Genomic DNA, 26,456 nt, shown 5'->3' on the forward strand with positions numbered 1-26,456 from the left:
CGTTGAATTCCGCGTCAGAACTCGGCTCCCTCTGGCTGCTGAGCCGTCCTCCGTCGTGGGTCCCCTGTCCTGGGTCCTCTGTCGGCCGCGGTCTTCTGTCTGAGCCTGTGTCGTTTTCCGTTCATCTGTGGGTGGACATTTAGGTTGCCCCCAGTTCGCGGCTATTATGAATACACGTATTTGTGTTTATTCCTCGGGGTCCCCCTGTGGGAACGGAATGGCTGGTTCTTTGGGGTGAGCGTATGTTTAACATTGTGAGAAACTGCCAAACCGTTTTCCAGAAAGATCGTAGTGTTTCGCTTCTCCCGACTAGTGCCGTCCCCTGCCCTTTAGACGGCAGCCGTCCTAGTGGCTGCGAGGTGACGTCTCAGTGTGGTCTCCCCAATGAGGAAGGTAGGGCGTCATTTCCTGGGCTCGCCGGCCACTTGCCTGTCATCTTGGTGGAGTGTCTTTCAGATGGTCTGTCTGTGTTTCCGTGGTGATTTGTCTTCTCGTTTTTGTATTGCATTGCAAGAGTTTTGATACATTTCAGTACAAATTCTTTCCCGGATACATGTGCCAGGGACATTTTCTCTTGGTTTGTGGCCTGCTTTTATATTTCCCTCAAGGTGTCTTTGAAGAGCAGAAGGCTGACATTTTAATGCAGTTAATTTAGCAGTTTGCTCCTTTGTGGGGCATGTTCTCTGCACCCCGAGAAGTCTTTGCCGCCCACGGTCGCAGATGTTCCCCTGTGCTCATTGTGGGGGCTCTACGGGCTCAGCTTAGGTCTGTGACCCACCTCGGTGTTGTAGGGTGAAAGTCCAAATTCTTCGTTTTTCTTCCCCAAATAAATGACAACCCATGTTTTAAATGTTAAACCAGCGAGAGAGAGAGAGGGAGAGAGAGCGAGCGAGCAAGCATGTGCAGAAATGAGTGTGAAGTAATGTTCATCCTGAGAACCGGGGTGAGGCGGTGGTTTTGCAATCAGAGTGACACAAGGGGTTCTAAGTTAGGGGCCAGGGCCTTGACCAGGAGGTGGGGGCAGGGCAGGAAGCTGCGGGGAGCCAGCGCGGTGACCGCGAGAGCCCCAGATTCCGATGACACCGAGTGCACGGGGGTTGCAATGAGCTCGGCACGTCCTCAACCATGGTGACGGAGGGACCGTGGCTGGTGACAGCCCTGCCTCTGCGGCTCTATGGGACAGCAGGGTGCTGCCGGGAGGTGGCTTTGAGAGGCAGGTCAAAGCCCTGGACACTCTGCTCGTCCCTGCAGCCTCGCGGAGTCACGACCACTTCGGCCACGAGAACTGGGACCACCAGCTAAAGCTGGCAGTGGCGTGGAACCGCGTGGACATCGCCCGGAGTGAGCTCTTCACGGACGAGCGTCAGTGGAAGGTGAGGCTTCTCGGGGCTGCGCCGGGCGGCGGGGCTTGGCGGGGTCCCCCCGCGTGGTGCCACGGACGCAGGACGGGCCTCTGCGGAGACCCGGCCCTCCCCTCGGTGGAGGCGGGAGGCCCGGGCATGTGTCCTCCTCCCTCACGTGGAGACACAGCTGTCCCGTCCCCGTCCCCGGGAGCACAGGAGGCAGTGACCAGACGCGGCCCCCGCCCCCCTCTCCCAGCCTTCAGAGCTGCACCCCATGATGGCGGCCGCCCTCATCTCCAACAAGCCCGAGTTCGTGAAGCTCTTCCTGGAGAACGGGCTGCGGCTGAAGGACTTTGGCACCTGGGACACCCTGCTCTACCTGTACGAGAACCTGGACCCCTCCTGCCTGTTCTACTGCAAGCTGCAGAAGGTGCTGGCGGAGGAGCCGGCCCGGCCGCCGCTGCAGATGCACCACGTGGCCCAGGTGCTGCGGGAGCTGCTGGGGGACTCGACGCAGCCGCTGTACCCCCGGCCCCGCTCCGGCGAGCGGCCGCGCCTGCTGCTGCCCGTGCCGCACATCAAGCTCAACGTGCGTGCGGGTGACGTCCCCCCTCCCCACAACCGCGCCCGGGGCCCCTGCTGTCCTCAGAGCTTTCTCGAAAACGTAGCTTACGTATTTATGGGAAAAGAAGCACACTGCGGTCTTAGTCGGCTCAGCTGCCGTAAGGAGACACCGTGGCCTGGGGGGTCATACGACAAGTTTGTGTTCTCTGGGCCCTGGAGGCTGGAACCCCAAGGTCAGGGGCCGCAGGGCTGGCTTCTGGCCAGGGCCCTCCTCCTGGCGTGTGGGTGCCGACTGCTTGCCGCGTCCTCACGTGGCCTTTTGTCTGTGTGCACGTGCTCCGAGTCAGAGATGGCGCTGGTGTCACTTCGCTGAGGACACCGGTCCTACTGGATCGGGGTCTCCCACTATGCCCTCCTGTAACCTCCGCTACGTCCTTACAGGCCCTGTCTCCACGCACAGCTGCCATGGGGGTTAAGGCTTCAGCGGATGCACTTTGGTGGACCCATAACATTCAGCCCATAACATTTCGCCTTCTGGCCCCCCAAAACACAGGTCCTTATCAAATGCGAAATACGTTTACTCCGTTCCCAAGATCCCCAAAAGGCCTTGACGCATCTAAAGTCTGAGGTCTCATCAAAATCTCACCTGAGTCAGAAGCACGTTGCTCCCGAGGCAGATCCCGTCCAGCTGGGAACATGTGACACCAGATAGGTCACGTGCTTCCAGTGGTAGGGACAGGCATAGGACAGACACCCTCGGGGTCCTGAGGCTCAAGATAAATCTCTCTGGCCCGACCTGCCTTTGGGGCCCTCGGGGGCTCACTGTCAGCCCTGCGGCCTCTGCAGCACTGGGCCCCGTAAACGCCGGGTGGTGGCCTCCTGGCCCAAGGAGATGGCTGTGCTCAGAAGCTGAGAAGCACTGTCCTGGCCCGGCGGGCGTGTGGCGGGGGTGGCACACTTGAATCAAAAGATAAGGGGGTTAATGTGCGGGACAAGCTCTCCCGTCCCATTGGGTAGAATCGCAGAGCGTGACAGCCGGCCCTCCTCCCGGCCCATCTGCTCTGCCCCCTCTAGTCCCAGAGCCGGGCCCCGTTCCTGGCTTTTGCTGAGCTGCTTCCTCAGCTGCAGGGGTCACACCCACAGTCTCCTCGTCTAAGGGTCCCAGCAATCGCGCGCTGTTCTCCCCGCACGTGCTTGCTCACCTCCGCCTTACGGGGAGGCCGAGAACTTCCCAGACCTTTAAGTTCCGGCTCCTGTGTGCTCGACGGCCCTCTTAACCTGTCTCCTGTCGCATTTCCCATAAGCAGCGAGGAGAAGCGGGCTGCGCCTTCAGCACCTGGCTCAGAACCCCCCACAGCTAGATCCCCAGCTGCATCAGCTTGGAGGCGAAGGGTTCGGCCAGGCTCCGCCCCCGGGCAGGCTCCGCCCCCCGGAACGGGTTGCCCCACCCCCAGGCTTCCCAGGCGTGGCCCTTGTTGTTACAGCGCCCCGGTGCTCGCGTGGGAATCTTAGTCTGCTAACGAATCCCAGACTGGCCGCTTGGCCAAGAGCGCTGGCTTCCTCGCGGTGCTGGACGCGGGACCGCGTGCCCGCAGGGCTGGGCGGCAGCCTCTTCCTGGTGGGCGGGCGGCCTGCGTGTCTCCTCCTCTCATAAGGACACCTTCACCACCTCCTTCGAGGCCCCGTCTCCAAGTGCAGTCACGCTCGGGGGCGGGGCTTCGATGTAGGAATTTGGGGGGCATAGTCGGTTCCCAGCTCCTTCTTTCTACACATCCCCAGTGGCGCGGAGCTCGTGCGGGGTGCCCTGCACCCTCGGCCTGCTCGCCGGGGCGGACCGCGTCTCCACGCAGGCAGGGAGGGTCCCACCACACCTGCGTGAGGCCGGCACGCGCTGTAAGTGGAGGGGCAGTTGCTCGTCTACGTCTTGCTTCGCTGAGGGTCCTGTCTCAGGGCCAAGTGCAAGGCCGGCGTTGGCCTGGGTCCGGGAGTGCCCGTCTCCTGGTTCACCCAGATTTCACGAGCGACGCCTCAGGTGCCTGCGAGGGGCTGAGCGGCTCCTCTCCGTCCTGAGGAGTCTGATGGTGAAACGTTTTCATCCGCGATGTGACTCGCTTTGAGCGCCGCGTGACGTGTGCTTTGTACGACACCGGGGTCTCGTGCCAGTATTTTCGGGGCTTCGCGGCTCAGTTTCGTTTGGGGGCTGTCTCTGTCAGGTTGCGCTAGCCCGGCTGGGGAGCGGTCCACCCTCCTGTGCTCCAGATTGCCTGTGTGGCCGCACACGCCTGGGGCCTGGGGCCTGGGGCCTGGCAGCGGCTCTGATGGGTCCCTCAGCTCCTTTCCTGACGAGTCTAAGATTACATGGGGTTTTATGTTTTTCCTGCTAGAAAATGACTCACTCCTTTAGTCTCCAGTCTGCCCCTTGTCCCAGACGAGCTCTTCCTGACCCCTGAGAGACGTGGCTGCGGCTCAGATTTACGAAGTCACAGCTCTGCCCTCCTGACTCCCGAGTGTGTAACACGCCCGGCGGGTGTGCTTCCGGAGGGCCAATGGAGGCTCACGCTTAATTACGTCTGTAATTTGGTAAACTTTTTTTTTTTTTAATCTATAAAGAAGAGCCTTCAGGAAATGCCCAGAACCACTTAGAGAAAGTGTGGCTTTGTGCGTGACGTGGCAGCTCTGTTCTCTGCCCCTGGGGATCATCTCGGGACTGTCCGAGGGAGCCTGCGTTCTTGTGTCCCAAAGCAGGTCGTGTCCCCTGCTCACGTGTCACCTCGCCGTGTCCACTCGGCGCCGTGTAGGTCGGCTGAGGGACTCACGGCCACAGATCTGTTGACGGGAGGTTAGAGTTTTTCCTGTAGGGAAAGGCTCTGATGCCATCAGCTGAGGTGAGGAGCCTCAAGCTGCCGGGTGTACGGCAGGAGCGAGCGGGTCCCCCGCTCTGGGCGAGTCTGGTGTCTGCAGTGGCGGGCTCGGGACTTCGGGGTGCATGAGAACCTATTAGGGCACTGTTCACATGCAGGTCACAGGGCCTGCCTTCCAGGGACACGGGCTCCGTGGTGTGGGGAGGCTCAGGACCAGCATCCCCACCGGCACCCGGGACCTCCAGTGCCAGCGGGGACCTAGGCGGGGGCGCTCTGACCGTTCACTGCTCACAGGTGCAGGGAGTGAGTCTCCGGTCCCTCTACAAGCGTTCCTCGGGCCATGTCACCTTCACCATGGACCCGATCCGCGATCTGCTCATCTGGGCCATCGTCCAGAACCGCCGGGAGCTGGCAGAAATCATCTGGGCTCAGGTAACCGGACACACGGCTGAGGGGGACTAGGGGCAGGGCTGAGGCCGGGAGCCTGAGCAGAGCAGCAGGGTGGCAGAGCCGTGTAGGGTGGGGGGTGGCAGCAGCGCAAAGGACTTGGGGAGCTCAGTGTCGGCACTGGAGGGCTTGGCTCTGGGCAAGAAAAGAACTCGTGAGGAGGTGAGCCGCACGCAGCCCCCAGCCCCACGCAGGGCAGGGCGGGCCGAGCAGAGGCGTCCCCTGTGGCACTCATGGGCAGAGGTGTCAGTACGTGGGCTGTGGCGTCCTGCTCCATAGAGGCTGCAGGGCAGGCTCCATGATCGGGGGGCCGCGTCTCTCGCATTGGCCGGTGGGGGTCCGATGGAGACCACCAATTACTCGGCTGGGAGCGGCCTCTGAGCTGGGCCAAGGGAGTCCCCAGTTAAAGCAACAGTGGCCCATCGGAGCTCGTCCTCAGAGGGGCCCTGCTGTCCAGCGCCGACCTTTCCAGAGTGCTCCGCGGGCCACTCCTTCCTCAGTGTCACCAGCAGAGTGCCACTGCCGGCCGCTCCAGGAGGCCCCTCTCCCAGGGGCCTGGCAGTCAGCATCCGGTCGGGCCTGACCGGCCTTAGGCGAGCTCCGCAGGGCTCGGGGGTGGCAAGGCCAGACGCAGGCTTCCAGGCCCTGCCCGCAGCCCTCGTGCTGGGCCGGCACTGACCTTGGACCCGGCACCTCCGGGCTGAGCTCTGGGCCCGTCCTCAAGCTCGGCTTTGCCTCTTCCGGAGCCGGGGACGGACAGTGCCGCCAAGGCAGAGGCCTGAGCCTGGACGGGGACTTGCGTGGGCCTGGCCCTGCTTCTCCGAGGGGTGCACTCTCAGGCCTCAGCCTCCCCCTCCACGCCCCACCACCTGGGGTTGACCAGCCGCCCCGAGAGAGCTGGGCCCCGTGCTGGCTGCACTAGCCCTGCGTCCAGTCCCTGTTCTGGGCAGGCGAGCTGACCAGCGCCACCAGCCAGTGCAGGGGCCCGGGCCCCGGTGAGGGCTCACAGGTCGACTGGGGGAGACTCCAGTGGCCCGTACAGACGGGGGCCCTGCCGTCGTCACCCTGGGCAGTGTGTCTGGGCTTCCTCGCACTGGACCACACGGGCCCTCACTGTGACTCCTGGCCCAGGCCCAGGACTGCACGGCCGCGGCCTTGGCCTGCAGCAAGATCCTCAAGGAGCTCTCCAAGGAGGAGGAGGACACAGACAGCTCCGAGGAGATGCTGGCGCTCGCCGCTGAACAGGGCACGCTTCAGGAGCCATTATCGGGTGAGTCGCCTCAAGAGGGGTTGCCACCTCGACACGCCGCCAGCTCCGCCGCTACCCGGGGTCCTTGTCTCTGCTATGCCTGACGCTTCTCCTCCCTGCAGTCACTATGCTTCAGACGCTTCCTGTGTGTCACTGGGTCTCGCCCCAGTTCCCAGACGCCTTCCATCGCCACCCGGGTCTCCCTGCCCCGGCGCTCAGACGCCCGCGGTGTCACCTGGGTCTCGCCCCATGTCTCAGACACTCGTGATGTCACTCCGGTCTCGCCCCATGCTCAGACGCCCGCGTGTCACCTGGGTCTCGGCTCCCTATGTCTCAGACACTTCCCCAAGAGGTCACCTGGTCTCGTCCCAGACATCACAAGGCCACTCTCCGGTTCCGTCTCAGGTTCTACGCCTCATGTGGTTACCTGTCCTTGTCCTGTGTCTCAGACTCTCTGAGTGTCACCTGAGCTCGCCCTTCATGCTCCTCAGACGCCTCCGGGGCTACCTGGTCTCGCCTCCTGGTGCTCCTCTAGATGCTTCCGCTGCAGGTTACCTGGGTCTCTTGTCTCATGCTCCAGACGCCTGTCATCAAACCACCCGGGTCTCACCAGTGCCCTCTTCAGGATGCTGCCTCACACACAGGTGTGTCACTATGCCTCCCTGGGACGCCCTGCAGTGTCACTCTGGGTCTTTGCCTCTAGGTTCAGACGCTTCCACGCTGCCACTCCTGGGTCTCCCCTCGCCCCGCTCTGACGCCCGTGTGTCACCCGGTCTCGCTCTTAGAGTGTTCCCAGATGCCTTCTCCAAGGTGGTCACCTAGGAGCCCCGGTCCTGCGTCTCAGACGCTCCGTGTGTCACCTGGGTCCTCGTCCTATGTCTCAGACACTCCGCATGTCACCCGGGTCCTCGTCCTGCGTCTCAGACGTTCCGTGTGTCACCCGGGTCCTCGTCCCCATCTCAGCCCTACTCCTGTCCCGGCTGGGCCACGGGAGGGGAGCCCTCTGACACAGTCCCAGGCGTCAGTGACGGGGACCCTGTGGCTGTGACATGGCCTTGCTCTGCCAGGGGTCTTCACCGAGTGCTACCGGAAGGACGAGGAGAGGGCACAGAAGCTGCTCGTGCGCGTGTCGGAGGCCTGGGGGAAGACCACCTGCCTGCAGCTGGCCCTGGAGGCCAAGGACATGAAGTTCGTGTCTCACGGGGGCATCCAGGTGACTTCTGAAGGCCTGCTTCCAGACATGGATGCCCGTGGTGCTGAGGGGGCGGAGCCTCTGCTGACGCAGATGGCACGCTTGTTCACGCTTCTCGGGTCCCTCGGGGCCCAGGGACGGTGCCTGGCCCATCAGCCATGTGCTGCAGACCTGCGGGCCGGGCGATCATCCCCTAGCTGGGTCCTCAGAAGGACACGTGGAGGGCAGAGCACCCTCCTGAGTGTGGCACATGGGAAGCTCCTCCACGCCCAGCGGGGCAGCAGGAGTCCGGTGGCCCCGCACCTGGTGCTTCCTCGAGCGCGGTTGCGTGCTGTCTCCAAGTCTACGGGGCACTGGCGCATGCCGTGCTGTGCCGGGGCCTGGAGACGCTGTGGGGAGAAGTCCTGTCACACCCCTCCCCAGCGCACGCGCGCACGCGCGCACACACGCCTACATGCACACACGTGCACATGCGCGCACACGCACACACGCACACACACACACACCCCGAGCTCAGGGGGCAGGTGTCCCGCCGTGGGTCCCGCCTCTCATCCCTCCACGAGCTCCCGGCCCTTGGAGCCTCTGCTCGCCTGGCAGATGGCGGGACCGTCCTGTGCCACCCGCCGCAGAGAGCACCGTGCTCGAGCGTGTGCCATCGCCCTCCCTCAGGCGTGGGCAGGGAGGACTGCCCACCACCCTGAGGCTGGTCCTCCGTCCACAGGCCTTCCTGACTAAGGTGTGGTGGGGCCAGCTCTGCGTGGACACCGGGCTCTGGCGGGTGATCCTGTGCATGCTGGCCTTCCCGCTGCTCTCCACCGGCCTCGTCTCCTTCAGGTGCGGCCTGACTGCGGTCCCGGGCCCTTTCGTCCCAGACGCCCCCACTGGGGGCAGGTCGCACACGCGCTCGGGGCTGTGGCCAGACCCTGGAACGCGGGGGGCACAGGGGGGAGAGGCAGGGGAAGGGTCACACCTGTGCGAAGCCACACCCCGCCTGAGCACCCCCCTACCTGAGCACCTGCTGTCCCCAAACAGCCTGCTCTGAGCACCCACCCCGCCCCGAGGAAAGACCACCTCCTGCCCCGAGCACCCACCCTGCCCCGAGCTCCCACCCCACCCCAAGCACCCTGCCCCGAGCACCCACATAGACTGAGTGTCCGTCAGGCCCTAAGGGACCAGGCTGTGGGCTCCCTCGGGTCCCCTCCGCGGGGCCCTCTCTCGCGGCTGCGTGGGTGCAGCCCTCGGAGCGAGCGGCGTGAGCTCCGGGTGACCCCCGCCCCCCCAGCACGTGGGCCCAGGGCAGGGGGCTGAGTCCTGGGGCTGCCAGGCCCCTCCGGCTTCCCGCCACTCCCGCCGCCCCGCAGGGAGAGGCAGCTGCAGGCGGAGCGGGGCCTGGCCCGCGTCCGCGCCTTCTTCAACGCCCCCGTGGTCATCTTCCACCTGAACACCCTGTCCTACTTCTGCTTCCTCTGCCTCTTCGCCTACGTGCTCATGGTGGACTTCCAGCCCTCGCCCTCGTGGTGTGAGCGCCTGGTCTACCTCTGGCTGTTCTCCCTGGTCTGCGAGGAGCTGCGGCAGGCACGGCCCCCTCCCTGCCCGCCGCCCGCTGCCCCGGGAGCGCCGGCTCCGCCCGGCGTGAACGCCCCGAACGCCCCGCCTGCTGTGCCCGTGGGCGTGGGGCGGCCTCTCCTCGGCCCTCCCAGCCCGTCCTTCTCCCCGATCCCCCCTCAGTCCCAGCTGCCTCGGTCTCTCAGGGCTCCTGCAGGAGCTGGAGGCCGGCTGGCTCCCGACAGGGGGAGGGGGCCTCCCCAACACGCATTTGTATATCGGGCAGGGTGGGGGTCAGGAGCCTGGGCTCACCCCTCCTGGCGCCTCTCCCGGGGTGGGATCCGCCTCCTCCCCTGCCAGCCTCGCTCTCCCAGAAGGAGCGAGCACTTTGCCCCCGGGAGGTGGGACGAGCGACAGCGGGCGGGGCTGCCCTGGCTCCCCTGTGACCCTGCGCCCCCTCTCGCAGCTGCTCTACGACCCCGGCGAGTGCGGGCTTGTGAAGGTGGCCGTGCTATACTTCAGCGACTTCTGGAATAAACTGGACATTGCTGCCATCCTGCTGTTCATAGCAGGGCTAGTCTGCAGGTGGGCGCCGTCTGGGGCGGGCTTGGGGTTGGGGTCGGCCCGGCCACCCTGGTGGGCTCAGCTGCCTCTGAACACATCTGTCATCTGGCTGTCGGGTGACCCTGTGCGCCCTGGACTGCCAGAGGAGCAGAGGAGGGTGGCAGGAGAATCCCTGTCACCTCGGATGGCTGCCTACGTGCACGGGTGTCGTCCCAGCCCGGCAGCTCCCTCCTCTGTGGCCCTGGCCTCCCCACTGCCCATTCAGGCCGTGTGTGTCTGCCACCATTCCGCGGGCCCCTTTCTCCATGAAGCATGGGGGACCGGGCCCAGCCCCTGGTCCCAGGACGCCTGCATGGCATGGCTGTGCTGCCCGAGGCTGGGCTTCTGGGCCTTCCTGGAGAACGTCACCAACCCCCCGGGCCACGCGCGGGCTCGGCTGGTGGGCAGGCCCTGGGGACGGGCCCAGGGGCAGAGCGCTGAGGCCCCTGCCTGTGCCCAGCCAGGCTGATGCCGGCGGCGCTGTACCCCGGGCGCATTGTCCTCTCTCTGGACTTCATCATGTTCTGCCTTCGGCTGATGCACATCTTCACCATCAGCAAGACGCTGGGGCCCAAGATAATCATCGTGAAGCGGATGGTAAGGGGGGCCGACGCTGCTGCAGGTGAGACGTGCCAGGGCTTAAGCACACCCCGAGGTCCCCACGTCCCCGCTGTGCCCCTGGGCTCCCGCCTCCAGGCATGGCCCTCTCACGTCTTTGCCTGTATGTTGCCTCTTCCAAGCAGCCTTCCCTGATTTCCACAGCTCATTCCCAATCCCAGTTACAGCTCCCGTTGCTCCCCTCTGTGGGTCATGGTCACGTCCAACCCCTCCTACACATCACGGGTGCCTAGCGCCCCATTAGGGCATGGGGCAGCCCCGGGGCTGTCTCCCCAGAGCGCCTGGCTCCGAGCGTCTGCAGTGTGGGTGCCGGTGGTGGCTCTGTACCCCACAGGCGCAGAGGGCGGAGGGCGGAGGGCGGAGCCCAGCTGTGGGACAGAGCTTGTGAGGCGCCTGCGGCCGCAGCTGGTGCCACCCTGTCTCTGCAGATGAAGGACGTCTTCTTCTTCCTCTTCCTGTTGGCCGTGTGGGTCGTGTCCTTCGGGGTGGCCAAGCAGGCCATCCTCATCCACAACGAGAGCCGGGTGGACTGGATCTTCCGGGGGGTCGTATACCACTCGTACCTCACCATCTTTGGGCAGATCCCCACCTACATCGACGGTAGGGCCCTCGGACTCCCCGGGGCAGAAGGGGTGGCCGCTGGCATTGTCCAGCCGGGGAAGGGCGTGGCTGGGGTTGGGGGAGGTCCGAGCTGTCCCTCGCCGCTGCAGTGGAGACCTGGGGTGGAGGTGAGCCTGGGGCACTGGGGCCTCACCTGACACCACCCCCCACCCCAAACATCTCCCTTCCCTTCCACCCCAGTCAGAAACCGCTTTCTCTCTGGGAGCAGGAAACACTTGTTGTATACTGAGCTTTTTCTTCATGTACTGATTTTAGCATCCAAAATGAGAAGCTAATTCTGGAATATTTTCATCACTCCCTAAAGACACCTCACGCCCACGGCGGTCACTCCGCACCCCCCGGAAGCCTTTAATCTGCTCTCCATCCCCACGGAATCTGCCTCTCCTGGGCCCTGCACGTGGATCCGATGGTGTAATATGGCTTCCGTGTCTTGCTGCTTTTTCTCCGCACGTTTTCCGGGTTCATCGGATTGTAGCCTGCATCAGAACTTCCTTCCTTTCCCGTGGCCGACTCGTGCCCCACTGTAGGGATAGAACGGGTTTTGCTTCATAAGCGGACTATTCCAGCTTTTCGGCTACTGTGAACAATGTAGCCACGGATTGTCACTCGCGAGCCGTGTGCGGACCTGTGTGTCCGGTCCCCGTGGTGCATGTCCAGCAGTGAACCTGCAGGGTCACGTGATGACTCCGGGTCATGTTTCGAGGGCCCGCCCGACCGTCTTCCCGAGCAGCTGGCCATTCTCGTCCCGCCAGCCTTGCGTGGCTCCGGCGTTCCCACATCCTCGCCCGCGTTGGTCATTGTCTGTCCGTTCTGCGCCGTCCACTATTGTCCGTCCGTTCTGCTCCCTGAACACGTGGTTTGGGCCTGGGCCTCCCCGGCGGCCGGCGGCGTTGACCATCTCTTCATGTGCTTGCTGAGCCGTTTGTGCATCTTCTCTGGAGGAATGTCGATTCCTTTCTGCCCGTTTTCAAGTGGGTTATTTGTCTTCCGGCTGAGTCGTAAGAGCTCTTTCCACGTGGACGTGTGGATTCGCGTGTCCCTTACCGTATGCGTGATTTGCAGCTATGTTCTGCCCTCCTGTGCGTTGCCTTCTCACTTTCTTTGTGGTGCCCTTTGAAGCACAGAAGTTTTTAATTTCGAGGAAGACCAATTTATCCATCTCTTTTATCGTGTGTGCTTTTGCCGTCAGATTCTAAAGGCCCATTGCCTGACCCAAGGCCGTGAAGATTTATGCCCGTGTCGTTATTCTAAAAGTTTTATAGCTTTAGCAATTACTTTGGGCCTTTGATCTATTTAAATGAATTCTCCTATATATGTTCTTTTGCATGCAAATATCCAGTTGAACCAGCATCGTTTGTTGAAAAGACTATTCTTTCCCCATCGAGGCGTCTTGGCACGTTTGTCAAAACGTCGGTTGGCCGTTAATAAAAGGGTTTAGCTCTAGGCTCTCCGTTCTGTTCCGATGGTCTTGCCTGCCCTGAGCCAGTGCCATGCTGTGCTTGGTTACCTTGGTTACCGTATCCGTGTAGCAAGTTTTGAAACTGGGAAGTGTGAGTCCTTCAGCTTCGTTCTTTGATTTTCCAGATAGTTTTGGCCTCTGGGTCCTTTGTGTTCACGTGAACTTTTGGATCACCTTATCGATTTCTCCAAAAAAAGCATTCAGAATTTTCATTGCGAGAATGGAATGTCTTTCCCCTTATTTAGATCTTTCATTTCTTTCTATAACGTTTCGTAGTTTTCAGTGCTAAATTTATTCTTAAGTGTTTTGTGCTTTTTCATGCTATTGTAAATAGAATTGTTTTATTAATTTCGTTTTGGGCTGTTTATTGCGAGGGTATGAAAAAACACACTATATTTTGTATAAGGATCTTGTATCCTGAAATCTTGTCGAACTTCTTTATTAATTCTAATAGTTTTAAATAGATTGCTTGGGATTCAAAGGTCGTGTCATCTGCACACAGAAGATACTTTTCATCGTTTCGTCCGAATCTGGTTGCCTTTTATTTCTATTTCTTGCCTAATTATTCTGCTAGCACCACTGGTACGATGTCGAAAAGAAGTTTGGAGAGCGAACCTCTTTATCTCGTCGCTGACCTTAGGGAAAGGCTTTCTCTCTTTCGTCATTAAGTGTGATGTTCGCTGTGGGTTTTTATAAATGTCCTTCATCCCGTTGAAGTGGTTGCCTCCTGTTCCTAATTTCTTGAGTGGTTTTATTATCAAACGGTGTTAGATTTTTGTCGGGTGCTTTTTCCGCGTTTAGGGAAATGTCCGTGCAGTTTCCGTTCTTTGTGCCGTTAACGTGGCGTGTTATGCGAAACGATTTTCAGATGTTAAAGTCCACGTTCCCGGGAAGGGTCCCGCTTGGTCATGCTGTGAACTTCTTTTTACGTGTTGCTGCCTTCGGTTTTCTAGCACGTGGTTGATGAATTTTGCATCTGTGTTCACAAAGGGCGTGTTCTTTTCTTGTGATGTTTTGTCTTCCTTTGGCTCAGGGTGATGCTGGCCTTTTAGAATGAATTGTGTGGTTGTCGTTCCTTTTCTATATTTTGAAAAAGTTTGTGAAGGGTTGATTTTAATTTTTCTTTAAACATTTGGTAGTATTCACCAGTGAAGCCATCTAGGCCTGAATTTTAACTCGTGGGAAATTTTTAAATGACTAATTCAGTCTCTCTACTTGTTATAGGTCAATTTATATTCTCTATGTATTTTTTCAGTCACTTTTGGTAGTTTCTGTCTTTCTAGAAATTTGTCCATTTTTCTAAATTGTCTAATTTGTTAGCACATATTTTCGTAGTATTTCCTTATAGTTCTTTTTATTTTTGTAAGATTGATAGTAATGTCCTCTCTTGCACTTATGATTTTAGTAATTTGAGCCTTTTCTTTTTTTCCGCTTTATCTGTCTAGCTAAAGGATTCTAATTTCGTTGATCTTTTTCAAGAACCGGATTTTGGTTGTGTCGATGTTCTGTGGTTTTGTATTTTTTATTTTATTGTTTTGCCTTCTGCTCTCTCTTTCCTCCTTCCCTCTGCTCGCTTTGGGTCTAGTTTGCTTTTCTCTTTTTCATTCACTAAAGTGGAAGGTACGTTATTAATTTGAGCTCTTATTTTTAATATAGGTATTTATGGCTCTTACAGTGCATTTCTATCAGAAAACTGGTAATACTTTCAAAAATAGATTGGATTACAAAATAGTGCATTCGCGTTGAAAACTTTTTAAATTCAAAGTAAATATCAAGACAAACGTCGTCCCTGACCCCACCGCCCCGGGTCGTCGCCGTCAACGATGCAGTGTGTTTCCCGAGCGATCTCTCCGTGCACACGCTGGGTGAACACGTGATTTATCACGCGTCCGCTGCTTTTTCTCCCACGTGGGGCTGCGGTGCGGTCCGCAGTCACCAGCTCCGCGTGGCGGCACCTTCCCTTCTCCCGCCCCCTTGTCTTTGCGCTAGCTGCTCATGTTCTCGTTTTGAATTCTGTCCCACCACATGGGGCTGTCCAGGTTGGGACCAGGTTGAGACCTGCCTCTTGGTGATGTACCCCTGCCTGCCCGGTGCAGGTCCCTCCCGGTGCTGGCCCCGCCTGGTGCTGGTCCCGCCTGGAGCTGGTCCCCCACCTGGTGCCTGGGGCCCAGGAAGCACCTTGGCGGCCACACTTCCTGCCCACAGAGCAGGCTCGGGTGTGGACGGGCACCTCTCTCGGGCTTCCTCTGGGCCTGAGCCGACACAGGCCTTGTGACTGTGTGGCTGTCTTTGTTCCCCGCCTCCCTGCTAGGCGTGAACTTCAGCCTGGACCAGTGCAGCCCCAATGGCACCGACCCGTACAAGCCCAAGTGCCCGGAGAGCGACGCCGCGCGGCACCGGCCCGTCTTCCCCGAGTGGCTGACGGTCATCCTGCTCTGCCTGTACCTGCTCTTCACCAACATCCTGCTGCTCAACCTGCTCATTGCCATGTTCAAGTGAGTGCTGCTGGGCTCACAGCCCACCGGCCTCCCGCCATCCACACTGACCACGCCACGGAGCTCGCGTCCGGGGCCAGGCCCCCCGGCGCTCCGGGTGCCTCGTTCGATCCACGCTGGAACGAGCCGGCCCCTCTCCCTGGGCCCTGTCTGTCCGGCCGGGCACTGCTGCCCGGGGACCCGTGGTACTGTCACTGCAGCCCACGGGCCGTGCTGCAGAGGCTGCGGGTGGCGGGCGGAGGGGGGAAGTCTCGCTCCTCCCCGTTCCCGGGGACTGTGGGCTGCAGGGCGTGGGTCCCCCGTCCCTGCATGATCGCAGACCGGCCTGTGGCATTTCTGGTGCCTCGCGGGGAAGGCAGCCACCCTGGAGGGCCGGGGCACGGCCTCGTGCAGGGTCAGCCAGAGCCGCTCCTGGGCCCTCGGCGAATGCATCTAGTGTGGCTGGGCTTTGGCCCTCTGGGAGGAAACACGATTTCTCAGTTGCTCGTGAGCGTGAAAGGAGGTCCCGAGGGTGCGAGGCCCCGTTGTTTACACGAGGGACCCAGGCGGGCCAGGCCAGCGGCCCGTTGGGGCTCGTCTCTAGGTATGGCGGTGCATGTGGCACTCGGGATGCAGGACAGACGACCTGTGCTCGTCCTCGGGTGAGAAGCCCAAGCAAGACAGGAGGTGAGGGTCAGTGCTGACTGTGGCCCGAGGAGGCCGCTGGCCCCCGGGGCCCCTCCCGGCCTCTCAGAAGGGCCCGTGGGATCTGCGACCCTTGTGAAGCCTGCTCCTCTCCCCTTTCCATCAGCTGAGGTGCTGAGGCTGTCACTTTCTGATTCAATGGGACAGAACTTGACCGCGCGCTGGAGCTCTGACAGAGGCCGAGGCGGCCAGCGGGCAGGGCCTCCAACCCCGCAGCGGGCGAGGCGAGCGCGTTCTACACCACCAGCTGCCCTTCCGAGGGCCTCTCTCCACCAAAGATTCGGTCCGTCTACAAGGGACCGACGTGCAGACGACAGCTTGTCCCCCTGCAGGGGACACTGTCCCTCTTGTTCGTCAGACTCGACCGATAAACTCCTTTCAGGGTTCGATGCCAGCACGACGTCCGTCTCCCGACAGGGGCCCGCTTCATTCCATCGCTAACGAGGTTTAGAAACTCTGCAGTCTGGGTACACCCTTTCTGCTCTCACCTTGGCTGCCAGGAAGCTCAGGATTCTGCGTCCGGCCAGCCGGCCGTCCCTTTCTGCCTGTGGGCAGCGTGCGTCTGCTCTGGGGGCCGTCGCCCGGGCAGTGACAGGCGTGCCCTTGCCTCCCGCCAGCTCCACGTTCCAGCAGGTGCAGGAGCACACGGACCAGATCTGGAGGTTCCAGCGCCACGACCTCATAGAGGAGTACCAGAGCCGGCCCCCGGCCCCGCCGCCCTTCATCCTGCTCAGCCACCTGCACCTCTTCATCAAGAGGGTCGTGCTGAAGATTCCCGCCAAGCGGCACAAGCAGCTCAGTAAGCTGGGCCCTCTGCCGGCCCTGGGGCGCGTGCTGGGCCACCCTGGGGACCACCAGCGGCTTGGGGTGGGCGTGGCGGCTCCTTCTAGAATTCTGGAGCTGGAAGGATGTGGACGGCTCAGGCCACCGGCCTCCCGGCAGCCCCCTCGGGTGGCGTGGGGCGGGCTCCTCCTGCCGCTCCGGGCGCAGACACCCCCAGGCAGGCCCCCTGCTCCTCCCCCTTCGCCCCCCGGGCAGAGAACAAGCTGGAGAAGAGCGAGGAGGCAGCACTCCTGTCCTGGGAGACCTACCTGAAGGAGATCTACCTGCAGAGCCTGCAGAGCCGGCAGCGGCAGAGGCTGGAGCACAGGGTCCAGCACGTCAGCGACAGGTGCTGGTGGCCAGGCAGTCCCCTCGGGCGGGTACCGTGCCCCCGGCGGGTCCAAGGCACTGTGAGGACATGGCCCACCCAGGGGCGGCCCAGCAAATGGTCCCCTCAGGCCGGAGAGCCCCGCCGTTCCACAGCGCGGGGCCGTGCCCTCCATCCAGCCCATGGCCCTCCCTCCGAGTCCTGGGAAGGCCGCCTGTGCTGGCCCCGAGAGGCGCCGTGGGGCGGGGTGGCCGGTGCGCTGGACGACGGGCAGCTGGGCCCGCAGGAGGCCAACTGGGAGCCAGGCGGGTGGACAGTGAGCGTTAGGGCTACGGCCTTGTAGCGGCTCCCTCCCTCCCGCCCTGCCTCTTTTCAGGGACAAGGTTGGCGTTGGGGGGTACCCCTCTGCACCCCAGCCCTCAGCCTAACGGGCACCAGAGGAGCCTGGCTGCCTCGGGCACAAACGCGGGGTGCTTTGGTCTTGGTCGCAGGGTGGGCCAGAAGGGAGGTGACACGGTGCCATGCAGTCACAGCAGCCATGCAGTCACAGCAGCTCCCGCCCCTGGCACGGGGGTGTCCACAGGCCGTGGGGCCAGAAGCAGCCACAAGCGCGGGCTCCCTCCCTCCTCGGAGACTGGCACCTGCCACCTGCCGGGGCCTCCGCTGGCTAAGGGGTCCCCCCGTGGGCACCAGGCGGGGTTCTCTGCATGGAAGCGTGGATCATGAGCACGTGTAAATTCAGAGGAAGATGCCCCGGCCGACGGAGGCCGGGTGTGGCAGGGCCCACGCCCCCGGCCATCCCGGCATGCAGCTGGCCGGCGGGCTCAGCTGTGCGCGCTTGCAGGGTGGACTGCATGGCGGACGTGCTGCAGATGGACCGCCTGAAGCAGCCGGGCTCCGTGGAGCAGAGGCTGGCCTCCCTGGAGGTGCAGGTGGGTGGGGCCTGCGTCCCCAGGGCATGGGGCTGCCGGGCCTGGCAGTCACTCTGGTGTGGTGGCTCTGAGAACGAGCACGCCGGGAAAACAACCGAAGGACGGGGTGGGGGCGGGGGACACACAGCCGTTCCCGGTGGAGGGACGCGCCTTCCTCACACCAAGAGTTTTCCGGCTGAGCACCCCCACACTGCGCCGCTAGGGGCCACATCATGGGTCCCCCGAGGGACAAACTCCGGTCCCCTCTGCTGGCCTCCACGCACCTGTCTGGCCATTGTCACAGGACTCTGCTGGAACCTGAGGGAGGGTCGTGGGGGTCACCAGGGTCCCTGGCTGTCACCGGCCTCCCGGGCAGTGCCCTGGGGTCGGGTGGCTGCTTGGGGCAGGGGGCAGGTAGAGGGGCGGGCGCGCTGTGTCGAGGAGGTGCTGACTCATCTGGGATGTGCCTTGCAGGTGGCTCAGATGGCCAGTGCACTGTGCTGGGTTGTGGAGGCCCTGAGGGGCAGCGGCCTTGGCTCGGAGGAGGGCGCCCCCACCCTAGGTGAGTGGGTGGCTGTGCTCCCTTGACTCTGGGGTCTGTGGGGAGTAGAGGTACGGTCTGGGCTCCGGCTGGGCCGGGAGGGAGGCCGCCACCTGAGCGCCGAGGGCGGCCCGCCCCCTCCCCCTATGACCCGACCCAGCTAAGGACTTCCAAGGGGAGGCCTGGCCCGGGCCCCCGTCTTCCTGTGTGTCACGCTGCCAAGGGGGACAGACACAGGAGGTGCCTGAGACTGAGCCACATGGACCAGGTGACAGAGCCATGTCTGGGTTCCTGACTTTGCAGCCAGCCAGGCGCCAGCATGAGGAGCCCCCCGCCTTGGGGCTGCTGGCCGCACAGCAGCAGCGATGCCCCCACCACTGGACCGGCTTCCGGGGGGCCCGCATCCCTCTAGCTCCCACGCGCCCTGCCAGTAGCTGCACAGGGAGGCGGGTGTCGGCCGGGGGAAGCTGCCCAAGCCCAGATCTGGCTGCGGTGCGGGGGGACCCCGTTGGACCTGGGCTGAGGGGCGGAGGGCCGCCGAGTTCTGGGGGGAGGACTAGAGAGGACACGCTGGCCTGTGGGCTGCCGCCTGAGCCCCGCCGGCTTTGCCATGGCCCACATGGCTGTCCCTAGCACCCCAGAAGGCCTCGGAGGGGCAGGACCCCACGCTGAGCGGCGGACGGCAGGCGGACGACTGGGGTGACAGCCACCACGTCAACGCCCGGCACCTGCTCTACCCCAACGCCCTCGTCACGCGCTTCCCCGTCCCCAACGAGAAGGTGCCCTGGGAGGTGAGTGCCTGTCCTGGCGTGTCCCCACCAGCCGGGGACGGCCAGCGCTCCGGGCGGGAGCCATCCTGCCCAAATCCTCTCGTGCAGCCGGGCACTGGGGCGGGTCAGCTCGCTGCGGCCTCACGGGGACAGGTGGGCCGATGAGGCAGCCGAGGCATGCAAGGCCACGCAGCCGGGGGGCGGGGGTAGCTGGGGCTGGAGCCCAGAGCGCCTGGTGGGTCCTCGATCCACACGGACAGCCTCTAGCCGCCCCAGCTGTCATAGAGCCCGCTGTTCCCGGTGCGTGGCCACCGGCCCTCCTGTGAGTGGGAGCGTGGGGGACGGGGGCAGGGAGAGGGGAGACGTGGATGGATAACGGCAGCCACCCCGGCCCCGCGGGCTTCGTCTCCTGCTTTGCCGGAATCTTCCAGGCCGTTGCTTCCGTGGCCTTCTGCCCGGTCCCCGTCAGCCAAATCTTTCTCACCTCTGAGCCCAGTCTAGCCCCTCATCTGCCCTGGGGAGATTCCAGGACCACCGGTCCCGACACCAGCCCCCCGGCTGGGTCCCCGGGTCGGCCCCAGTTCAGAGCCGCCGGCGAGGTGGCCTCGGGCGTCGGGGCGCCTGGGGCGACGTTCTGAGGGGGGGCCACTGTTCTGTTCAGATAGAGTTTCTCATCTACGACCCGCCCTTCTACACGGCGGACAGGCAGGACAAGGCCTCAGTGGACCCCACAGGAGAGTGAGTGCGCCCCCCCGGGCCTGCGGCCCTGCCTCGCGCCCAGAGCGGGGGTCGGGGGCGGGGCGCCGGCCGGGCCTCCGGAGCCACCGCTGGGAGCCCAGTCAGGGCGAGGGTCTGCTCCCCGCCCGGACGGGGCGTCCATCCTGCCCGAGGGCCGGGACGCCTGGGAGGGCGGCACGGGGCTGGAGCACCTGCAAGCCAGCGAGGGGCCCTCCCGTCCTCTGCCGGGGCCTGTCCAGTCACCGCCACGCTCTGATTGGGCCCCGACCGCCCCCTCCGCCCAGCACCCCGGAGCCTCTGTTCAGGATCACCTACAACGCCGTGGACGGCCCCACCGACCGCCGCAGCTTCCACGGCAGCTACGCGGTCCAGGACGGGCTCCCTCTGTGAGTCACCCTCTCCACCCGGGCTCGGGGGTTTGCTTCTGGTGCCGGGGAACCTCTCCTGGCAAACGGGGCAGCAGGCCCTCGGCGCAGCCCTGCTATGTGCCAGCCCGGGGCTCCGGGCAGAGAAGGCCTGCTCTGCCAGCCCGGGGAGCGGACAGGGGTCGGCAGGGGCCATCAGGGTCAGAGGAGAGACGACAGATGGCCGGGACTGGGGACCCTCACGGTGCAGGCCGGAGTGAGGGGCCTGAGCGCGGAGGCAGTGGGGCCTCTCTGGAAAGTTCTGGAACAGAAAGGGGCTGTGTGAGGACGTGCCCGGGTGCAGAGGACGGGCTAGACCGTGGACTGGGGGGCGGCGGGGATGGTGGCTTTTCCTCCCGTTTTAGTGCTGAAGTCACCGGGCCACCCCCGTGAGGACGTGTCGTTTTGGATGGACGTGGTGGGGAGAAAGGGAACAAGGAGCTGGCCCAGCCTGGCGGAATCCGGGGTGTCCGTGCTAGTGCCCGGGGCGTGGGGAGCAGGGACCAGCCTGTGTGCCAGGCTCCGGTCCCCCCAGCAGGGTCCAGCTGACGACACTGCCTTGTCCATGGCCACAACCATCGGACGCCTCTGGGTGCCTGGCCCTGCCCCCTGCGTCCCCCTCGTCCCCTCGCACGTGCTGCGTGGCCCGATGTGTCAGTCACACGATCTCGGGGGCACAGGACATCACGCGCCTGCAGCGGGCCAGGCTTTTGCTCCCAAGGGCACCCCTTTCTTTTCCAACTGAGCCCACAGTAACGTGAAGCCCCCCGCGCCCCTCGGAGCCCCCGAGGACTGGCTCTCCCGGTGGTGGGCAGCAGGCTGAGCAGACTTGTCCCCCCCAGGAACCCTATGGGCCGCACGGGGCTGCGGGGGCGCGGGGCCCTTAGCTGCTTCGGACCCAACCACACGCTGCAGCCCGTGGTCACTCGGTGAGTGTGCCAGGGGCGGTCACCCGTGCACACCATGTGGGACTCACTTCTGGGCCCCTCCCCATGCGCCGAGAGCCCAGAGGACAGGTCACACTTGGTGCCAGCGTCACAGTGGGGCCTGGGCAGCCGTGCGCACCCCGAAACACAGCAAGGACCTCCTTGCCCAGCCCCCCACAGAGGCTGCCCCTGCTTCCCTGTGTGTCCCCCGGAACTCAGAGCCCATGGGAGGAGGGACAGAGTGGCCAGGGCCCACCACCAAGGACAAACTCAAAATACACGATCCCACAGCGACCCCAGACTCGCAGGTGCAGAGCGGCTGGGTCCCTAGAAAATATTCTCCCAAAGGCCAGGTGTTGTCCCGGCAGCCGCCAGGAGTGGGGTCCTGTGGGGGTGCGGGCTGTCCCCACGGGGGCGGGCCGGCCTGGAGGGGGTGCAGGCTGTCCCCACGGGGACGGGCTGGCCTGGAGGGGGTGCGGGCTGTCCCCACGGGGGCGGGCCGGCCTGGAGGGGGTGCAGGCTGTCCCCACGGGGACGGGCTGGCCTGGAGGGGGTGCGGGCTGTCCCTTCGCAGGTGGAAGAGGAACCAGGACGGAGCCATCTGCAGGAAGAGCATAAAGAAAATTCTGGAAGTGCTGGTGGTGAAGCGCCCCCGCTCGGAGAACTGGGCCTTGCCGGGGGTGAGCCCTCCGGCCGCGGTCGCGGGTCACATGTCCTGCATCTGGTCCACACGCTGGCTGAACACCCCCTGCGGCCACGGCCCAGGGCAGTGCTGGACTCTGTGGCTCGTCTCAGCAGCAGAGCCGGGGTCTTGACGGTGTCGCTGTGGGTCTTCGGCCCCTATATGGACCCCGGGTCTCTCGGTGGTGCCGGCCCCTGTGGCCAAGACCCCTGTGCCCCCAGCCATGGGACCGCGGCCCTGAGCACCGGGCGCCGAGGGGCGTCTGCTGAGCCTGCACAGGTCCCGGCCACGGCGGCTCGTGGGGGGCAGGGCGTCTCGAGGGCCGAAGTGGAATGGACGTGCTACGGACTGGATGACAAACAGGGTCCCCTAGATGGGTGGGGGTGCGGGCACGGGTCGCGTGGCTTGGGGAGTGGCCGGGAGCCCGGCTGGGGTGCAGAGGTGAGAGGTGGGGTCTGAGGGTGCAAGCGGCAAAGGCAGGCCCTCCCGCTGGCGGCCGGGGTGCCGGGATCCCGGCCTGGCATGTGCTCCCCACGGCTGTGCTTCGGCCTCGCACCCCTGCTGCGGAGCCGCTGACGTGGCCAGTGGGCTCTGGACAATGTCACTCGGGCCGAGACAGCGGGCTGCCAGACGCTCGTCCGCCTGCGGCTCCAGGGGTCTGGCCGGCTGCCCCAGCTGCGCCAGTGGCCAGGGAGGCGGGGCCCCCGCTGGCCTCACCGACCCGCCTCCGCCCCGCGCTCTGCCCAGGGCTCCCGGGACCCAGGGGAGACGCTGCCCCGGAAGCTGAAGCAGGTCCTCCGGAGAGAGTTCTGGCCGGCCTTCGAGAGCCTGCTGGCGCGGGGCAAGGAGGTAGGGGGGCCCCTCCGCATCCCGAGCCCCTCGGAGCCGCGGGAAAGGCAGGGTGCGACGGGAGCCTGTCCCCTGCCCTCGACCACACCCTGCGGCCCCTGGAGGAAGGGCAGGCCCAGGAGGGGCCTGTGCTCGCGGCCTGTTGCCTCCTCCGTCTTGTTGTCTCCTCTCTAAAGCGAGGGCTGTGGCCTGAGACTCTGCTGCCCTGGGCCAGGCCTGGTGTCCCCTCCAAGCTGCCCGGTGTCACACCTGCCCAGAGCACAGCTGGGCCCTGTGCGGTGCCAGTCGAGGCTGAGGGCCGCGTCGGGAGCAGCTGCGTGGGCCGGGAGGCAGCTGGACAGGGTTTGGGCGCCGCAGACAGCTGTGCTCCGAGTGTCCGAGGGCCGGACGCAGTGTGGGGACAGGGAGGCCCCTCCTTGTGGAGGGAGCCAGCAGGGCCCACGGCCGGGGGGAACAGCCTGCCCTGTGCTGCCCCCAGGTGTACACGGGCTATATGGACGACCCTCGGAACACGGATAACGCCTGGATCGAGACGGTGGCCGTCAGCGTCCACTTCCCAGACCAGAGCGACGCGGAGCTGAAGAAGCTGAACACGGTATGGGGCTCGGGTCGCAGGCTCTGGGGAGGGGGCCTTGGGGCCGTGGGAGGGGTCTCACGGGCTCCTGGGCCGGGCCAGAGCTGGGGCTGCAGGGGTGAGACTTATGTCCAGAGGGTACCAATGGGGCTCCAAGAGAGGCCAGAGGCCACCAGCAGGTGGCCGGAGCGGGGTCAGGGCTGGATGGGGACCTTGGGACAGGGTCCTCGTAGGCTTCCAGGCTCGCATTGGGGAGGTTGGTTCATGTACAGGATACCGTCTCCTGCGTGTGGCTCAGTCCTAAATGTCCCTAATCCAGAACTGAGACCAGGAGGCCCAGGGAACAGAGCTGGGCGTCCTTCGCAGGGCGGGACGCCCCAGAATGATGCCGGCCCTGTCCTCGTTCGAGGCTTGCGGGGCTTGGCGGGCACTTGCAGAATCGGGCCTGAGCGGGCTTTCTTGCTCCCAGTGACAGAAGGACAAAGCCAGGCCAGCCCGCAGCCCGCAGCCCGGAGACCGGGACCCGGCCAGGTCCCGGGAGTCTGGGTGGCGGCGGGCGGCTCAGCGGGTCAGACGTCCTGTGTCCTTGCAGCACCTGCTTGCCCACGACCCGGGGATGTCCATTCGATGGCAGGTGGTGGACAAGCGCATCCCGCTGTATGCCAGCCACAAGGCCGTCCTCCAGAAGGTGGCCACTCTGTTCGGAGCTTACTACTGACCCATGGGCTCAGGCCGGGCCCTCTGCCAGGGCAGGCGCGGCTGGCCTGTCCCCAGTCCCTGGGAGACGTGGGCTGCCACGGACCTCGGGCAGGCCAGGGGCGGGGCACGGTGTGCTTGGGCATCTGCCACCCCACACGGCCAGCTGGATGTGCCTGCCGCCTGAGCGCATGACCCAGAAGGCAGCAAGGCGCTCTGGGAGGGGAGCCAGGGCAGAGGACAGGCTGGCTCCAGTCACGTGGCCATTCTTTGGGTGGAGGTGGCCACTGGGGCCCGCCAGCCATCACTGCCCCTCCTGAGCCGGCTGGCGGCCTCAGCCCGCAGATTTGGCCCGCTCCTGGTCACACCGTCGTGAGCAGCACGTCCCAACTGGAGACGCATCAGTCCAAGGCCTGCATCTCCCAGGGATCCGGGGTTCCCCTGTGGCCTCTTCCTTGGGCCTGTGCCCCAGAGATGGCTTCTGCCTGGGCCAGGCACTATGGGACCCCCAGGCCACTGCCAGGCTCACCATCAGGGCTGAGTCCCTCCGCAGGGGCAGGAGGCCGGCCTGCAGAGGCCCGGCTTGTGACCGGGACCCAGGCATGGCCCCCCTACCCCCACACCCTGCACTCCCTCCCTGCCCCCACTCCTGTGCCCAGGGAGCAGCCACGCGGGTGGACAGCGAGGGTGGAGCACCCTGTTCCGCTCAGAGACTCATAGCCCATCAGCATAAACCACCAGGAGCCTCAGGACCAGGAATGGTGTCAACTTGACATCAGACCCGCTGTCCCGCATCAGACCAGCCTACTCTGCTGTGCGTCCTGCAAACTGTGACAGACAACGCAATGTCGGGCTGTGTCTGGGCCACCGAAACCTCTGCCCAGCCTCAGCTGAGCCTCCCAGGGCCTGAGGGCTCTCCCGTGGCTGCCTCCCTGTGGACAGCCTGCGGGCCCCCCGCAACTTCTCCCCTGAGCCCCAGCACCCTGCGCCCCCTCTCCAGTCTCCCAGGCCCAGGCCCCATTGTCGCCGCGCACCCCGACTCGGCAGGTACGCAGGCAGGCGGGGCCTTGGTTTCGATGTGGATCCATAGACCCAGCCAGACCAGAGCTCAAGCGCCAGCACCAAATAAAGACGTTTTAGCATCATAACGACACGGAAGACGTGTTACTCGTGTGTCCTTTCTGGAAGAGTTTCTCAAAGATGAAGTCTGGAAATGCAAACGCGCTGGCGGCCAGCTCAGGCTGCTGTGACCGCACCGCTGGCCCCAACAGGCGCTGAGGGTCCCGGAGGCTGGACATTCTGGTCCCGAGCCCGCAGGGCTGCTGGGTCTCCTGTTCACATGAGGACACCAATCCTCCGGCATCGGAGCTCCCCTCATTTAACCTTCAGTACTTTCTTAGAGGCCCCGCCCCCAAATGCAGCCGCCCCGGGGGGCCAGGGCTGCAGCACGGAATATTTGGAAGGGACACAAACATTCAGCCCATCACACACACGTGCGCACACATGCGCACACACGCACACAGCTCTGTGGTGAGCAGAGAAACCGCTACAATGTTTGGCTAAGTCTCATCATCATGAGACATAATGGAAAAAGAAAATTTAACAGCAGAGAATCCTGATCCCAGTTGGCCCCCCGCGGAGCCTCGAGCCCGCCGCCCAGCGGGGTGTCGGGAGGGAGCCTGGCCACTGCAGGTCCAGGGCGCCCACACGGCAGATCCACCAGGGGGATAAATGCAACAACCACCAAATCGAGAAGAAAAAAATACCCGTAGAGGACACTTAATATGAAATAAAATGATAGGAAATTAGTCAAAACATGTCAGTGCTTGTGACACATATCAACTGATTCTCATATTGAAATAAAAAAATAACACACGTTTCTCTTGTCCTCTCTGTATTCTTCTTCGTCACCGAAAACAAACGAGATGTGTCATAGCTGACGGACAGTGCGGGCGGGTCGGGCCAGGCCAGGGAAGAAAGGCGGGAGACCAGGGAGCAGACGGGGCGGGCGCGGGGCCCAGACGCCTCCCTTCGGGGACACAGAGGGCGTCTGGGTGCAGACAGCGCTGCCGTGAACCGTTTTCCACCTAGCTCCACAGTTTTTAAAATATATGGAGCAAAACTGATAGAAAAGCGAGGAGAAATGGGCCAATTCACAGTAACCCCATCTAAGAAATCGAGGGACCGAGGGGAGAGGGAAACGGGGCAGGACGTGAATCAGGCGACGCGCAAGGCTGCAGCCGTCCCGCGCGCGCGCGCGTGTGTGGGTGCGTGTGTGTGCGCGTGTGTGCGCGCGTGCATGTGTGTGTGCGCGCGCGCGTGTGTGTGCACGCGTGCGTGTGTGTGTGCGCGCGCGTGTGTGTGAATACATGTGGATTATATGTCATACACATATATTATGTATACTCTGCACCTAAATTTATATACAGATTGAGTACAGTCTAGATTTATATAATATATAACATACGTTTATGTTCATAGTAAATTGTGTGTAACACACAAACACACAAACACAGACATAACATCAACACACA

At 63.3% G+C, this 26,456-nt stretch overlaps 1 protein-coding gene and 2 non-coding genes across 4 annotated transcripts in view; all 3 read left to right on the top strand.

Moving 5' to 3' along the window:
• TRPM2 (transient receptor potential cation channel subfamily M member 2) overlaps positions 1-25,801 on the top strand; it is a 40,541-nt gene extending 14,740 nt beyond the window's left edge. The window contains exons 11-33 of one of the 2 annotated variants that reach the window (XM_039857545.1): positions 1,252-1,373; positions 1,600-1,932; positions 5,063-5,200; positions 6,347-6,485; positions 7,532-7,677; positions 8,378-8,490; positions 9,018-9,231; positions 9,668-9,786; positions 10,269-10,401; positions 10,851-11,022; positions 14,814-14,997; positions 16,299-16,480; positions 16,720-16,852; positions 17,676-17,763; positions 18,217-18,304; positions 18,917-19,074; positions 19,715-19,791; positions 20,076-20,177; positions 21,038-21,124; positions 21,696-21,801; positions 22,551-22,652; positions 23,131-23,247; positions 23,819-25,801. In XM_039857545.1, coding sequence (XP_039713479.1) covers positions 1,252-1,373; positions 1,600-1,932; positions 5,063-5,200; positions 6,347-6,485; positions 7,532-7,677; positions 8,378-8,490; positions 9,018-9,231; positions 9,668-9,786; positions 10,269-10,401; positions 10,851-11,022; positions 14,814-14,997; positions 16,299-16,480; positions 16,720-16,852; positions 17,676-17,763; positions 18,217-18,304; positions 18,917-19,074; positions 19,715-19,791; positions 20,076-20,177; positions 21,038-21,124; positions 21,696-21,801; positions 22,551-22,652; positions 23,131-23,247; positions 23,819-23,944 — 3,179 coding nt within the window. In that variant the 3' untranslated portion in view covers positions 23,945-25,801. Of the gene's footprint in view, positions 1-1,251; positions 1,374-1,599; positions 1,933-5,062; positions 5,201-6,346; positions 6,486-7,531; positions 7,678-8,377; positions 8,491-9,017; positions 9,232-9,667; positions 9,787-10,268; positions 10,427-10,850; positions 11,023-14,813; positions 14,998-16,298; positions 16,481-16,719; positions 16,853-17,675; positions 17,764-18,216; positions 18,305-18,916; positions 19,075-19,714; positions 19,792-20,075; positions 20,178-21,037; positions 21,125-21,695; positions 21,802-22,550; positions 22,653-23,130; positions 23,248-23,818 lie in introns of those variants that run through there. The other variant, XM_039857544.1, reaches the window with a different exon arrangement.
• On the top strand, positions 21,755-21,808 carry LOC120599217 (Z6 small nucleolar RNA). The gene has a single exon (XR_005651827.1). It is a non-coding gene; the product is annotated as a Z6 small nucleolar RNA (small nucleolar RNA).
• On the top strand, positions 22,509-22,594 carry LOC120599218 (Z6 small nucleolar RNA). The gene has a single exon (XR_005651828.1). It is a non-coding gene; the product is annotated as a Z6 small nucleolar RNA (small nucleolar RNA).
• Positions 25,802-26,456: the final 655 nt, after the last annotated feature.

This window comes from Pteropus medius, unplaced genomic scaffold, assembly GCF_902729225.1.
Source record: "Pteropus medius unplaced genomic scaffold, Ma_sr-lr_union100, whole genome shotgun sequence".
In the NCBI taxonomy this organism is placed as follows: Eukaryota; Metazoa; Chordata; class Mammalia; order Chiroptera; family Pteropodidae; genus Pteropus; species Pteropus medius.